The sequence below is a fragment of the Cryptomeria japonica genome, chromosome 11, assembly GCF_030272615.1.
Source record: "Cryptomeria japonica chromosome 11, Sugi_1.0, whole genome shotgun sequence".
NCBI lineage: Eukaryota > Viridiplantae > Streptophyta > Pinopsida > Cupressales > Cupressaceae > Cryptomeria > Cryptomeria japonica.
Genome location: NC_081415.1, coordinates 695,774,303 through 695,791,372, shown reverse-complemented (window position 1 = coordinate 695,791,372; position 17,070 = coordinate 695,774,303). Strand labels below are relative to the sequence as shown.

Below are 17,070 nucleotides of genomic sequence, written 5' to 3'. Positions count from 1 at the left end.
TCTTGACAAACTGATATGAGTCCTTTTCCATATTGGGCCAGTAATATCCAGTCCTAATGAGTTTCTTGGCCAAGGTAGGACCACTAGCATGTGGACCACATATCCCTTCATGCACTTCACGTAACGCAATCTAAGCTTCGTCGCTTTCTAGACATCTAAGAAGAGTGCCATCTAGACATCGTTGGTATAGGATATCAGCTAGAATGACATATCGAGAGGATTGGCGAATGAAAGTGCGGCGTTGGTTGTTTGATAGATCAGGAGGCAAGATATTGTCGCGAAGATATGTAAAAATGGAACCATATAACTGGGATTCGGGCCCAACAACGCATATCATTTCAGTAGGAGTGATCTCATATGAAGGAACCAATAGGTTGTCTACCAGGAACTCATAGCAGGTTTCATTTGGAGGCAGGTCAATTAGTGAAGCAATTGTAGCCATGGCATCTGCAGCACTATTCTGCTCTCTTGGTATCTGCTCAAAGTCTATCTTTGTAAAGTGTTGTTTCAGATTATCCACCATTTGTTTATAAGGCAGTAATTTTTCATCTTTTGTTTGGTAATCATTAGTTGCTTGACGGATAACAATTTGGGAGTCTCCAAAAACACGAAGTTCCTGGATCTTCCATTGAACTGCAATTCGTAATCCTGTTGTTAATGCCTCATATTCCTCTATATTGTTGGTGCAACGAAATGATAAGCGGTATGATTTTGGTATAGAATCGCCTTGAGGAGTTATAAAGAGAATACCAGCTCCTGCCCCATGCTGTGTGTATGAGCCATCGAAGTACAATTGCCATGGCTTTGCACGTGACATTGTTAAAATGGATTCATCTGGAAATTATGAATTTAAAGGAACATCATCTATCATGGGAGCATCTGCTAATTGATCTGCGATGGCTTGTCCTTTTATTGCTTTTCTGTCCACATACTCAATGTCGAATTCACTCAGGATCATGACCCATTTGGCCAGCCGCCCAGTAAGTGTAGCTTTGTTGAGAAGGTATTTTAATGGATCAATTCTTGCAATCAACTTGGTCTTGTGAGTGAGCATATAATGTCATAATTTCTGTGAAGCAAAGACCACAGCGAGACATGCACGCTCGATTGGTGTGTAGTTTAGCTCATATCCCACCAATGTGCGACTGATATAGTATACTGCTTTTTCCTTGCCGTCAGCAATTTGTTGCGCTAAGAGTGCCCCCAGTGCTGTTGGAGTAGCTGAAATGTATAATAACAGTGGTTGATCTGGAACTGGTGGCATCAGAACTGGCGGATTTAGAAGATAATCTTTGAGCGTCTGGAAAGCTTGTTGACAGTTATCATCCCATTTGAATTTGATGTTTTTATGTAGCAAGTGTTGAAAAGGATTGCACTTATCCGCCAGTTGTGCTATGAATCTTTGTATGGACTGGAGTCTGCCTTGTAAGGATCGAAGTTGACTGATATTTCTTGGTGGTTGCATTTCCAAGATAGCTTTGACTTTTGCTAGATCCGCTTCAATTCCTCTTTTGGACACAATGAATCCTAGGAGTTTCCCGGAAGTTACTCCAAAGACACATTTCTTGGGGTTTAATCTTACCTTGTACTTTTCCAACCGATCAAAGATGACTGAAAGTATGTCCAAATGTGTATCTCTGTCTATTGATTTGACCAAGAGATCGTCAACATAATCTTCCACAGTTACATGCATGAGATCATGAAAAATAGTAGTCATAGCTCTTTGATATGTAGCACCTGCATTTTTCAGCCCAAAGGGCATGACATTCCAACAGAAAGTTCCCCACGGACAAGTGAATGATGTTTTATGTTGATCCTCAGGTGCAATTCTTATCTGATTATAACCAGAGAATCCATCCATTAATAATAGCATTTCATGACCTGCTGTGAGATCAACAATCAAGTCAATGTTTGGTAATGGGAAGTCATCTTTCGGACAAGCTTTGTTGATGTCTCTGAAATCTGTACATATTCTGATGTTGCGGTCTGGTTTACTGACAGGTACTAAATTGGAGATCCATTCGGGATAATCAATTGGGCGTATGAATCCGACATCCAATAATTTCTCCAGCTCTGCTTTGACTAGTAATGCCACTTGTGGATGCATTTTCCTTAATTTCTGTTTCACTGGCTTTGCCCCCGGTTTGACTGTCAAATGATGCATTACCAAATCCGGATCCAGTCCAGGCATATCAGCGTATGACCATGCAAAGTTGATTTGTCGTTCTTTGAAGAAGCTTATGAATTTTGATCTTTCGAACTTTGTTAATGATTGAGCCAGGAATATGTTGTGTGGAACCTCTTCTGTACCAATGTTTGTTTTGATAGTCTCCTCTACCAACATGGATGATTTTTCCTCATATGATGCTGGGAGAATGTCGAGCCTTCCATCTTCGGGTGCCTCAGAGAGGTTTTCGCCCTCAGATACATCCTTTCTTTTTACTTTTTTGGGGTCAGATAGCGCCACAGTGTGGTTTTCGCCATAAGACCCTTGATTTGTTCTTATTTTCACATTTTTGCGACTGGAAGGTCCGACACCCTCGCCAAAATATGCCATGTTGTTGAGTTCTATGGTGTATCCTGCTTTGTGGTCCCCAGGGGGAAGATCATCTCGTATGCCAAGATAGTCAATAATAGCTTCGTCATTCTGAAATGTGTCAAATTGTGCTGGTCCTTCATAATCCCAGTCAATGAGTTGGTGGTGAACAAGGGGAAGGCCTTTAATGTTTTCAGAGTTTGCGGGGCTAAGAGTGAAGATGTGGTTATATTCGGGTATATCAAGGCAATCGTTGAGGTCATCGATGGCACTCTCCTCATCAGCTTCGATCGCAAGCGAATCCAAATTATCATTACAAGTAGCGCATTCCGGAACAGGTGTTCTCATCCTATGTGATTTCAACCTAGAACCTTGAGACAAGGACTGTGTAGACTCCTCATGAGTTGTTTCTTGACCAACTCTGAATTTGTTATAAAACTCCTCCTCTTCTGTGGGTTCATCTGGCTCTCTGAATGTCTCGGTGAGCTCGTAGTCACTGAAGGATTTGTCTGAACCCCATTCCCATTCATTGGAGTCTGTGGAATAGCAATCCTCTTGTTGAATTTTGGCAATTTTGATTTGTGATGCCTCTTCTGTCCTTTTTGTGTGGATCTTGGAAGTCAGAAAACCAAGTCCCTTTGAGCGTTCTCTTCTTATAGTCAATTCAGGTTGTAGGGGTTCCATGACGCCTTCTTTGCGTAACCCAAGAGGGCTTTTTCCATCATACCCGAATTTTTGTAGAATCTTGAAGCCTTTGCCATATTTCTCACAAGGTATATTGATCTGATCATGTGTGTCATCTTCAATGTCTTTATAGAGCATTTTGTATAAATCTTCCTCTTCCAGTTCGCCCCATCTTTGAAAGGTAGTAGGATCCCATTTGAGCGTCATGATGAATGTTTGCTTGTTAGGATGTGGCCTTCCAAATTCTTTTGGAGAGCTCATGACTTGTCGTAAATACATGGTCTGACTTAAAGTGTATTCTCCCATGCCTTTGTCCTGAAATCTGCCTTTAAGTTCACCTTGTTTTGATGTCGAAGGTTTTAATGACTCAGGGTCAATGTATGCCGAAGAAGGAACAGCTTCACGATTACTGGGAATGACGGTCTCCGTATGTGATCTCAGGTTATTGCAATATATGAACGGATTAGGATCACCGTTAACTGTTACCTCGACTCCATTATGAGGAAACTTAATGCATTGGTGATATGTTGATGGGACTGCCCTCATTTCATGAATCCAAGGACGTCCTAGCAATATATTATAAGTGAGATCTAAATCCAGGACCTGACAAACCACATCCTTTGTAACTGGCCCAATTCTTAGAGGTAAGGTGACCGTGCCCTTGGATGAGCGTTCTTCATCATCATATGCCTCGATGGTAATTTGGTTCTTTGAATTCACAGCTTTATCGGAATATCCCAATTGTTTAATGGTGCTCAATGTACAAATGTTTAGACCAGCTCCTCCATCTATCAGGACTCGCTTTATTCGATGCTTGTGTATGAAGGCTTCAATATGTAATGGTGCATTATGTGGCTGACTTATGGAGGCGTCATCAGCTTCTGTAAATGTAAGGGAATGTGGAATGGATAGGTATCCCACCATGGCTTGAAATTGGTCCATGTTTAGATCAGTAGGAACAACAATATCTCTCAAGATTTTATCAAGAATGGCTTTATGTGCGGGAGATATGCGTAATAGTTCAAGGATTGAAATGAGTGCGGGTGTCTTCCCTAACTGTTCTACAAGGTCATACTCAGGTTTAGTAGATGAAGAAGCGGTGTTTTTAGTGGAGGCACCTGGCAACGTAATCTTACCTCGACGAGTTGTAACATGACATTCAGAGGTAGGTTCAGAAGAAGATCCAACACCTCTTAGAACAATCTTGGGTCTCTGAGGAGGATTCTCAGGATTTTTGTTCTTGATGGTAATATTAGAGATACGATTATCCATTGAGATGTGATTAATAGTTGAGTCATAGTTGTAAGGTGCTCTAGTATAGTTGGCCTGATCATCTGTGACTTGGGCTTTTCCTTTGTCATGCTTTGGGAATGGTTCCTTAAACATCTCATGTTCTTGATTAGACGAATGTCCCTCAATCTCAATGTCACCTCTATCAATGAGATCTTGCACGATATTCTTCAGTCGATGGCAATTTCCTGTCTTATGACCCTTGCTCTTATGAAACTCACAATACTCATCATCATTCCACCAATTTGGTTTGACCTTTGGTTCATATGGAGGAAAATCTAGAACTGTGATCACTTTGTTTGCCACTAGCTTTTTGAAGACTGATTCAAGTGGTTCTCCCAATGGAGTGTACTTCCTTCGTGATCTGGAAGTTGTTTGAGTATTCACTTGATTGTTTGTAGAACTTGATCCTGAAAAAATGAACTTGGGTCTCACTGTATTGGCATCAACAACGCCATCATTGACTGTGTTCTTGTTTTTGTTCCAAAATCTTGGCTTGTCTTTTCCTTTAAAGTCCTCTTTGTTTTCCTTGAATAGCTTGATGACTCCTTGTTCAATTAGGACCTTTTCTATTGCTAAGCCCTTTTCAATAACATCCTTGAAGGTGGACAAACAAGCTTTCCTTAGATCATAGCCAATATCCTTGTTAACGTTTTGAGTGAACATTTCTACCATTTGTTTTTGGGGAATTTCACAAGAGCATCTGCTAGCTAGATTTCTCCATCTTTGTAAAAATGACGCAAAAGATTCTCCCTCCTTTTGCTTAGTATTGCACAAAGTAGTGACTGAGATATCTGTTTCTATGTTGTAGGAGAAATGTTGAATAAATGCTTCTGCTAAGTCACCCCATGACTTAATACCAGGAGGTAATTGAGAGAACCATTCCATAGCTTGATCGCCTAAGCTTTGCGGGAATAATCTCATCAAATATGTTTCTTCTGCCGCTACCTCAATGCAAGCTGTGAAAAATTGTCGTATGTGTGCCTTGGGGTCTCCTTTTCCTCTGTACTTGTCAAATTTTGGCATCACAAAGTGTGCCGGAAATGGAGGCATTGGAATGCTCTTATCAAATGGATAAGGACATATGTCTCTCATAGTGTATGTTGGTTTTGGTGTACTCATGTCCTCCATTTTCTTTTGTAAATCTCTGATTTGTTGCTCCAAATTATCCTTAGGTGGCGATCGATTTCTTGTAGCATACCCCATGTTTGGGACACCAATTTGAGGAGGAGCTTGTTGCATGTATGGATGATATTGATCATAGACATGTTCCTATGGAGGAGGTCTATATTGATGCGGCATATAGGGAGCACTTGGTATAGCTTCATGTTGAGGAACCCCATATCTATTTTGTGCATATATACCATATTCTATAGGCACGTCGGGTTCTATTGTGTTGCCCCCAAATTTGACATGAGGTTTCCTTGTGTCCAAATTTTGAGCATGCCTTTGAGTGTCCACTTGTTTTGATTGATCCATAGCTTGAGCATGTGATTGAGCATATCTATCTGCATAAGGCTTCCATAATGGTCTTCGAAGGTAAGTATCATATGTTTGACCATGTGTATGTGAGACCTCTAGTTTTTGAAGCAAAGCTGATGGTGATTCAGGTACCATGTGTGGTCCTCTATTTCCTCCACTATTGGGTCTCCTTTGATCCATGTTGGAGTGAGTTTGTTGCGAGGGTCGGTTTTCCATAAGTTGAGACATGTCAAAGTCATGAGCTATTTTAGCTCCACTTTGTGCCATCATGTGTAAGAAGTATTGTCTATCCCTCTTCATTATCTCTTCAACCAATCTATTGAAATGAGGATTCATTATGGATTCTTCTACATCTGCTGATTGTATTGAAAAGTTGTCCACATTGTCATTGTGTGTAGCCTTGTTGTTTGTAGTGTCTGTGTTTTCCACATTTGGAATGTGTCTATAAACATCCATGTCAGGCAATGTAGTGTGCTCAGGATTGAAAAATAAATCATTGTCATACTCATAAGAACTCATGTTGGCGGACCCTTGAGCTTCTTTAGCTTTTCTCCTAGATTTTTGAAGACGGGTTTCAACCATGAACTAGGTGTTTGACCAAGATGTGAGAGACTAGATGAAAAATGGAAAGAGTATGGAAGACCAAGAGTTGAATGGAATGTAAATGAGTCTGAAGTGTACTTACAATGTCCAAAGTGTAAGACCAATTATGTAAGTAGTAGAGTAGGTGTGACTTCCAAAGAGAGGATAGTTTCTCTTGATGAGGTAAGCTGACCTTGACCCTAAGTAAGACCAAATGAGACCCAAAGGTAAGAAACCTTGATGAGGGACCACTTAGCAAAGTGTAGTTGTATGTAGTATGTTGACAAAGTATGATGAGGACAAGCAAGTGACCTTTTGACTCAAGTTTAGACAAGTATGAATGTAAAATGAGATGTGAAGCAATGATGGGCTGTATGAGATCCAGAGACAGGTTGAATGCTAGATGAAACCTGAAGAAACAACCTAGGAAGCTCAAGTATTCCGAAACTGATTTCTCTTGTTTGTTGGACTCTGAAATTTTCTTGCAATTTTGAACACAGACGCGACTATATACTTCACAGACGCGGTTTCTGGACACAGACGCTACTCTGTTTAACCCAGACGCGCTTCTGCGATTTTCTTGTTTATGTTTGCTGGACTGTAAAGTTTTTGCAATTCTGGACACAGACGCGACTGTATACTTCACATACGCGATTCTCAGACACAGACGTGTTTCTGTTCGACACAGACGCTGCTAGACACACAGACGCTATTATGCCCTTCATAAACGCGCTTAGGCAACACAGACATGGTTAAAACAGACATAGACGCATTTCTGTAAACTTCGTGCAATTTTTCCAATTTGTGAAGTTGTTTTGTTGTGACCAAATCCGACTGTTTGACTGTTTTTTGTGACATGAGGACACAATGTTGACGAGGACTCAATGTTTAGACTCCAAAAGTGTGTTGTTTGATGTAAAATGTTTTGCATACACTTGAAGACACAAAAGACACAATGTTTTGCTGTTTGGTCTTGAATGTTTTGAATGTTTAACATAAGTCAAGCACAATTCTTATGGCTGGCCAAGACAATAGTTGTTGATCCCACATAGGGTTTTACCCCCGAGGCTACGCTATTCAGAGCGGATACTTAGATGCTTGACCTCACTGGCTCCACCCTCGGCACTCACTTCTCGGGTCAGCCAAGCATCAGTCCCCATGAAAACTCCCCATGGTGAACTTTGTATCTCTACTAAGAACCATATGTGTGTGGGCCGCTACCAGAGGTCCGACCTCCTGCCCCAACAACTAGAAGGATTTGGGCCTCTAAAACAAAAAGGTGCTAGTAAGGGCATCCGCTCGTGTGGCCATACATGCGGCACTTTCAGCTCTATAAATAGAGAAGGCTCCCAGCCGGTAGGGGTTACGCCCTACAACTGATCAAATAAATTTGATCAAACGGGTTTATGGGGAGACATAGTGTCGGTATGAACTAATCAGCACACGTTATCCATAGTTTTCACCATGAATACATTTGATTATAGTGGTTCGGATGAGGTGGGTTTTCCTCGCTACCACTTGGGTCGTCCTCTTCTCACTAGTAGTCCTAATGACCACACGGGAAGACAGGCCCTCTAAAGAATAAACAAAAAGAGCCTATTGCTCAAGACACAAAAGACAATGATTCAATTTTAGTGCACCAATGGAAGTGTTTGCTAGTCTATGAAAACAAGGCACACAACAAAATTTCAAAACCCTAGCCAAGGACCTGCAACAAAATTTGTTAGTAGTTTGGGTTGTTTCAAATGATCACCCCTTCCTGCAAGCACAAAAGTTAGGTAAATTTTAGAAACCCAAAAGACTTTGTGAAAGGGGGGCCTTCAACCAAAACGTTTTAGCTTCCAAGGCGAGCTGCACAAACTTAGTTAGCTAGCTCTGAAAGGGTTAGTCCAAAAATAAACCAGATCTGAAACCCTAAGTGCGAAATCCAAAAATTGAATCAATGAAAATTTTAAAATTTCGAAACAGTAAAAACACAGACGCTGTTACCCCCGACACAGACGCTGTTACCCCTGACACAGACGCGTCTGTATGACACAGACGCGGTTCTGTGACTTACAGACGCGGTCAAAAATCACAGACGCCTTTCAGACGCGGAAAGAAATAACGCAGACGCGCTTCCTGATTCCGCAGACGCTCCTGAAAATCAAAGATGCGGTCCGAATGTTCGCAGACGCGAAAAAAACCTAAAATGTCGTCGAAAAATGTCCAATCTGCAACTTCAAAAAAATGCAAAATCTGCAACAAAAAAGGTTAAATGCAAAGGGACAAGAGTCCCATTGGGTGTGCCAAAATGTGTATGGTGAAAATGGATAACAATAATAACAATATTGAAAGGCTAAATGAATTCAACCACAAAACCCTAGCCTAACAATCAACAAAGATCCACCATAACATATGAAGATTACCTAAGACAATGCAAATCACATGAAATCACAAAGATTATACCATCACATGTCCAATAAGGTTTTGATCTCCATTCTTCCTATCTCCATTGATCTTGCTTGATATATTTGCTCTCAGATTTTATGTGCACAAGAGCTCAACAAAGAATGGAATGTGGTTGCAAGTAGGATCGTAGTGTAGTCAAGTCCTCCAAATTGTCGATTAGGGTTTGATAATGAAGAAGGCATCTCCTTAAATAGAAGACACAATATGAAATGGAGGGATAAGATTGAGAGGTGTAAAAAGGAGGTTGGCTAGGATTAGAGGGTAGGTAAAGGAAATAATAAAATAATGAAAGAGGTAGGTAGTGTAGGAATTAAGAGATGAATGACATGTGTCATGTGTAGAAAAGCTTAATGAATTAATTAAATAAATAAAGATTTATTTAATTAATAGTATAAGTAGGATAATTAAATAAATTAAATATTTATTTAATTTAGGAAGAGGATAATTTAAATAAATAAATGTATTTATTTAAATGAGAAATAAGGCTAGAAGAGGATAAATGAATTAATTAAATAAATAAAGATTTATTTAATTAATAGAAGAATTTAAATAATTAAATAAATAAAATATTTATTTAATTAGACATGACAATTTTAGGTGTCTACATGTATATGTATATGTATATGTATATATATATATATATATGTGTGTGTGTGTGTGTGTGTGTGTGTACATGTATATATACACATGTATATATACATGTGTATATACACATGTATATATACATGTATATACACATGTATGTATATATATATGTATATATACATGTGTATGTACACATGTATATATATACATGTATATATATATACATGTGTATATATATATACATGTATATATATACATGTGTACATACACATGTATATATACATATATATATACATACATGTGTATATACATGTATATATACATGTGTATATACACATGTATATATACATGTGTATATATACATGTACACACACACACATATATGTATATACATGTATATATATATGTATATACATGTATATATATATATATACATGTATATACATATATATATACATGTATATACATATATGTGTGTGTGTGTGCATATACATATATATGTGTGTATATACATATGTATATACATATATATATACATATATGTATACATATGTATATATATGTATATACATATATATACACATATATATATGTATATACATATATGTGTATATATATATATATATATACATGTATATACATATACATACACATATATATATGTATATACATATATGTGTATATATATACATATGTATACATATATGTATATATATATGTATATACATATGTATATATATGTATATACATATGTATATATATATATATGTATGTATATACATATATGTGTATATATGTACATACATATATGTATACATATATGTATATATATATATATATATATATATATATGTATATGTATATGTATATGTATATGTATATGTATATGTAGTTTACCTGTTTTGGGTACCGCCCATTACCCATTAATTCCTTGGTAATAGTTAACAGGAGTTGATTTGCTATCAGAGTATTCTATAGTTAAGTTTTGGGTTTTAATGCCATATTTATTATCATAGAAAGGAAAATCAGATTTAAGCCTAAATCAGATATTAGAAATAAGGATTGTGCTTTGTCATATGCGACATTCCTGCCTATTATCAAGGCACATGCATTTACCACAAAACAATAACAATGTTATATATCCTTATATTTACCCATATTTGAATTCTGAGTTTTTTGATATTGTTGTACTTTCATTACATATGTATCTTATCTACCACAAACTATTAGCAGGATTATGCTTCTATTTTAATATAAAGAGAGTTTAAAACTATATTGTGTTACCTTAAGCCCCAGGCTAAACAATGGATATCCAAAAAACTACGTGAGAAAGAGGGCTTGCCTCAAATATCAATTTTCTTCTGAGGATTCAAGGGAGTCAGATTCCCCATCGAGTTCAATGCCCTGACTCTTGAGGTAGTCTTCAAACCATGTTGCCTTCTTAGGTGCACGAAGGTGGAACAAATTGAGGAGAAATTCAATGCTTCTCTGTATTTCATCCCTCCTTGCATTGAAGGTCGCGATATCCTCAATGACCAGCATCGGCTTTCTAAGGACCGAATTGTTGTTTAGAATTAGAATGTCATAGTGTGCAGGCCTGGGGATTGTCATCTCATCGCTGATGTTGACCATAACCCTATCAATTTCAACCAGAATAGAGGCTTTGAATATTGCCCTGCAAAGGCTCGTTGTGATGTCCCTATCTTTTTCGATAAACATTGTGACTGCTATAAACATGGCCGAAATGTCATTGTTGGCCCTGGTTCTATCTTCATTATTTAAAAATTCCACACCAAGGATGCGTTCTACCACGTCCATAACCAGCCATTTGTCTTTTTTGGCTTTTTGGTCTTACTGGGATATCCATGGCTTTAGTTTTAGAGGTTGATAACAGAGGGAATTATTTTAGCAAGAGTCCCTTGGAAGTAAATATAGAAATGCCAAATCTTATTAAGAAAGAGGTGAAGTTTCTAGAAGCTGTCATAATTAATAGACTCGCTTTTGGTGAGTAATTATGGTTTAGGCAGATCTTTCCCGTTAGCCCATAAAATGAGGTGGAATGGTTATTATCCTTTAACGAATATCCTTACCTATATTGAGTTTGTATGCTATCTAGGTGTTATGTGTAGAGGGGCCTCATGATTACTTAATTTCGAGATTTTTAGTTAAGGATTTCCTTTTAATTAAAGTAATTACTTCATAGATTCTATAACAATGTTTTTATATATTTTTTATATATTTTTTCCTTGCTACTATTGATTGTTGAGGTATTGATTTATAAGTGAGTAACCAGGCTTTATGTAGATAATCGATTTACCATCAGCAACTTGGTTTGCGAGATGGTCCACCCTAGAGTTACCTTCCCTATATATGTGATTGAAGGTTATCCCCTTAAAGGATTGGACCAGACCAAGAATATTTTGAAGGATTGAATTGAGTTTCCAATTTGGCATGTCCCCTTTCCGGAGGGTGTTAATGATAATGGCAAAGTCTCCTTCGATGTTGACTTTGTTAACTTTCAAAATTTTACATATTTTTACTCCTTCCTCCAGGGCTCTAAGTTCAACGTCATTATTTATGCTTAAACCCTAGGGGTGGGCTAAAGCTGCTATTTCATCACCATTTGAGTTATGTATGCAGCAGCCAATGCCTGCCACGCCTGGATTGCCTCTAGATGCTCCATCAAAATTGAGTTTGACCTAGCCCTCCTCTGGGGGCATCCACTTGCAGTCTCTGCGTTTGTGAATGGCGCTAACCAAACCATCCCCAACAAATAGAGGAATCTTTAAGCCAATCCATTTTAATCTCATTTTATCATCCCATTGTGACATTTCCAGATTTTTATGGTTTTTCATATAGTGACTATTAATTAACTCTATGATGGCCGCCTCAATCTTATTTGTGAGTTGTTGCCACTCCAATTTGTCCTCTCTGAATATTCTCCTATTTCTTTCTTTCCAAAGCTCCCAAACAAGCATTGAGGGAGCTGCAACCCACAGTCCCTCATAAATGTACCCTTTGTTCATGATGGGCCATGCCTGAAACATGGCTATGACTGAGTCTGGGATGGGTGAATACCAATTCAATTGTTTCCTAAGCCAGCTCCAGCAGTTATATGAGTATTCACAGGTTAGTAAAAGATGGTTGATTGATTCCTCGACCTTCTCACATAACGAACATTTGCTTGGGCCTTCATAACCCATTTTTCTGAATAAGTCTGTAGTTAAAAGTTTGTTATGTAATGCCAACCAGGCATATAGCCCTGCTTTGGGGAGGCATCTCTTGTCCCAGCATATTTTTAATAGGATGTCCTTAGCAGTAGTATGGCCTTGCTCACTAAGAGTGTTGTAGCCCTCTTTTGTGCTATACCTGCCACTCTTAGTCCCTGCCCAGATTACTCCATCCTCCTCCTTACCCAAGGTGATTTTCCTATGCTGCAGTGCTTTTACTAGTTCCTTTACTTCATGGGTTGGAAGTCCCAGGTTATCAAATTGTTTCCACCTCCACACTCTAATACCCTCCATTATATTTTCCTCAATATAATCAGCAACCTTATCACCCCATAGTCTTTCCAGGATAACCCTAGAGGTATCAAATTTGTTATTTTTGCTTAGTGCAGGGTAACCCCCCCAGGAATATGACCAGAATAGTGTTTTTTTGTCATTCCCTAGATTCCATGTTAGTTTTTTTGAAACTAATTCCATGCAATCCATCATGAAATTCCATATTTTGGAACCCTTGGGTGGTGAAAGAACTCTAAAGATGCTTGTTGGATTGTTGTTATGGAGATATTTGTTGTATAGGATCCTACCCCATTTTAAATGGGGGTTATTGTGCATTCTCCATACCAATTTAGCTCCAAGGGATCTGCTATGTAGTATCGTGTCCTTAATCCCCAAGCCCCCTTTCTCTTTAGGTTTGCAAATTTTATCCTAGGCCATCAGAGGCTTTCTAAATTTCTCACTAGGTCCCTGCCAGAAAAAGGTTCTAATGTGTTTATTAATTTCATTCTTTTTTGCTAAAGGGAGGTCTATACAAGAGAGTTGGTAAATGGGCATAGCTGATAATACAAATTTTATCATCGTAGCCTTGCCAGCTGAAGATAACCATTTCCTACTCCATGAGAAAATTCTGTTCTTTATTCTTGTGATGATTTGATCCCACAAATTTGAAGATCTACATCCTTTGTCCAGGGGGATGCCCAGGTATTTGCATTGCATAATGCCTTTATTAAAATTTAAGATTTTGCAAATTTTGTCTGCTAGTTTCTCTTCAATGCTGAAGAAGTAAATGTTGGATTTTGAGGTATTGATTTCTTGACCTGACACCATTGAGTAGGTTTGAAGAATTTGTTTAATGGCATTGGCTTCCTGAACACTACTTTGTCCAAAGAGCACAGTGTCACAAATTGTTGATGTGTGGTTGCTTCCAGCCCACTAGTGATGTGAATTCCCTGAATAGATGATTGTTCTCTTGCAAATTTCAATAGTCTACCAAGGGACTTAACCATTAATATAAAGAGGAAAGGAGAGATCGGATCTCCTTGCCTTAGACCCCTGGAGGTATTGAAGAAGCCAACAGGGGTCCCATTAACAAGGATTGACATTTTTGGTGTTGATATACATTCATATATAAGATTGATCCATTGTTTAGCGAAGCCAAAGGCTTCTAGGCATTTACATAAGAAGTGTCAGTCAACTTTATCATAGGCTTTTTTAATGTCTAATTTGATGAGAATACTTGGATGTTTATTGTTTTGAACTGTATGTATTGCTTCTTGGGAAATAATAATTCCATCGTAGATTGAACGACCTAGAACAAAACCTGTCTGTTCCTCACTAATTACCAGGGGGAGCAAATTGTGAAGCCTGTTTGCTATTGTTTTAGTGAGAAGCTCGTATAATGTGTTACATAGAGCAATAGGTTTGAATTCTTCAAAACTCTCAACTTTGTCTTTTTTTGGTATCAAGGCTATAAATGTGTTATTCAATTCTTTAAGGATCTTCCCTGAATTCCTGATTCCTTCTAATGCCTATGTGACTTCATCCTCGATGAAGTGTCAGCATTTATGGAAAAAGGTGGTCGGGAATCCATCAGGCCTAAGGGCCTTGTCTGGATTCATTTGAAAAAGGGTTTTCTCGATTTATATCTTAGAAAATTTTGCATTTAATAATTGGTTATGATCCTTATTTATTATTTTCGGAATACTCTTGAGCACTTCATTCCGCAGGGGTAATCTAGAACCATCTTGATTGTGAAAGATATTCATGAAGTATTCAACTGCTTCTGCCCCTATGACATCCGGGTTGCAGCTAGGAACCCCAGATTTGGTTTTGATTTTAGTTATTCTATTAACTAGTCTCCTCTTCTTAGTGTTGTTATGGAAGAACTTGGTGTTTTTATCACCAGACTCCAGCCAGTTTTCTCTGGACTTTTGCTTCCAAAAAATTTATTCTCTAGCCAAGATTTCCTCATATTCTGTTAGTAAGGATTTCTCCTTCATATAGAGGTTATTATCCATTCCGGACCTAATGACCTCTTCATTTACTTCTTTTAGAGCTACCTCTATTTCTGTTTTTTTGTTAAAGAGGTTCCCGAACTGATTTCTATTCCACGCTATAAGATTTTGTTTAACTGATTTTAATTTAGTGATTAATTTGAAGGGTTTAGAGCCTATAACTCTAACTTCCGTCCACCATTGTTCTATCAATTTTAAAATGTTTTCATCTCTTAACCACATTAATTCGAATCTAAAAGGACTTTTTGAAGAAGGGGTGAATTCAGACATGAGAAGCCGGACCGGGAAAAGGTCAGAACCCGAGAGAGGAAGGATTTTTGCATCAAAGGTATTTGAAATGTTGGCAAGATTTCCTCTTATAAAGAATCTGTCCATCTTTTCTGCAATGTTGCGAAAACCTTTCCTTCTATTATTCCAAGTAAACGAATTTGTTTCTGTTTTAATTTCCATGAGGTTGCTTAACTTTTTTAATACACCCCCCCCCCCCGTTTTTCTAAAGGGTCAATGATGGCATTGAAGTCACCTCCAATAATACATAATTGATTAGGGATAGAGGTGAGGAATTGTTCTATCTCATCCCATATTTTCTTTTTATCTTTATTTTGAATAGGTCCATAGATATGCATGTCCTTTATTATTATTATTATCAAATTTAATCTTTTAAATGCAAAAAAAAATCCCTAATCAAATTATAATATAAAATAAAAATTATAATTAAAAAAAACTTGTAAATTAGGTTTTATAATTTTTAAATGAATATTTTTTTTTGTGTTGAAAGAAAAAAAATGCATTCCTTTATTGTTATCAAATTTTATGTAAACAAAATGTAATATAAAATAAAAACTAATAATTAGAAAAATAAAATTAAAAGCATTTAATTTTCTTTATTATTACCAGATTATATAATTTTTAAATGCAATATTTTTTGTGTTGAAATAAAACAACAATGCATTTCTCTTATTATTATTATCAAATTCCATGTTTTAAAAGCAAAAAAAATGATTAATCAAAATATAATAAAAAATAAAATAAAATAATTAGAAAAAAATATTAAATAATTTATAGTTTTTAAATGCATTTTTTTAATTTCAGTGAAAAAACAATTAATTATCTTTTTCTTTTTTCTTTTTTTTTTTTATATTAAAAATCGAGGGAGAACAATACAAAAATATAGATGTCATTGCCACCTGACAGCAGGAACAAAATTTAAACTAGTATGAAAGACTACGCCACAGTTCAAGACCCCAAAAAGATGAAAAGGCCGAAAATATACAGCAAGGATAGTACATGGGAGACAGGCTTCCATCTAAGACAGGATGTCATCAATGGCCTCCATCCAAGCCATCCACCCCTGTGGTCCTTCCATCCAGACTATGTTCTTATGGCTCAGGGTGTGAGATAACATTTCCACTTGGTCGTAGGGAGGGTTCCTGTTGTCTCTAACTTCATTGTTCAGCTTCTTGAGCGCCTCTTCGAAGGATGAGAGGTTATCCATGTTGCATCTCCATTCGTACCCATCTTTCATTTCATACACGAACATGGTTGCGTGCCCGTCCTTCCGGAATCTCAGCAGCTTATTCCTTTCAATGTTCATGGTAAGAGTAACTTGTGTAGCAATTTTTAAAAAAGTGAGTCTTCAAAAAGATTCAGTAAGGGCCCTGGATTGAGCTTCAAACCTATCATCATTCCTAACCTTCCAAATATACCAGAGAATATTAGCAGATAAAATAAACCAGATCATATTAGCATCTTTTTTTAAGCCATGAATATAACCAGAAATAACTTCCATTGTGTTTATAAGGTCAGGGATAGAAAAACCAAACATTAACCAAATCTCCCTAGCAATGGAGCAGTCGAAGAAGATATGCCTGCCAGTATCAAGGAGTTTACAAATAGAACAAAGGTCAAAAGCTTCACCGTTCCTTTTTAAAGGGAGCCTATT

The 17,070-nt window shown here is 37.4% G+C and overlaps 1 protein-coding gene across 1 annotated transcript; it reads right to left on the bottom strand.

The window, feature by feature from the left end:
• Positions 1-12,309: 12,309 nt before the first annotated feature.
• On the bottom strand, positions 12,310-13,134 carry LOC131860404 (uncharacterized). The gene has a single exon (XM_059214815.1). The coding sequence runs from the start codon at positions 13,132-13,134 to the stop codon at positions 12,310-12,312; it is 825 nt and encodes a 274-aa protein (XP_059070798.1).
• Between the last annotated feature and the right edge of the window lie 3,936 nt (positions 13,135-17,070).

Excerpts from the sequence above, each read along its gene's own strand:
- LOC131860404 (XM_059214815.1), bottom strand. The coding sequence starts at position 13,134 with ATGGAGGGTATTAGAGTGTGGAGGTGGAAACAATTTGATAACCTGGGA.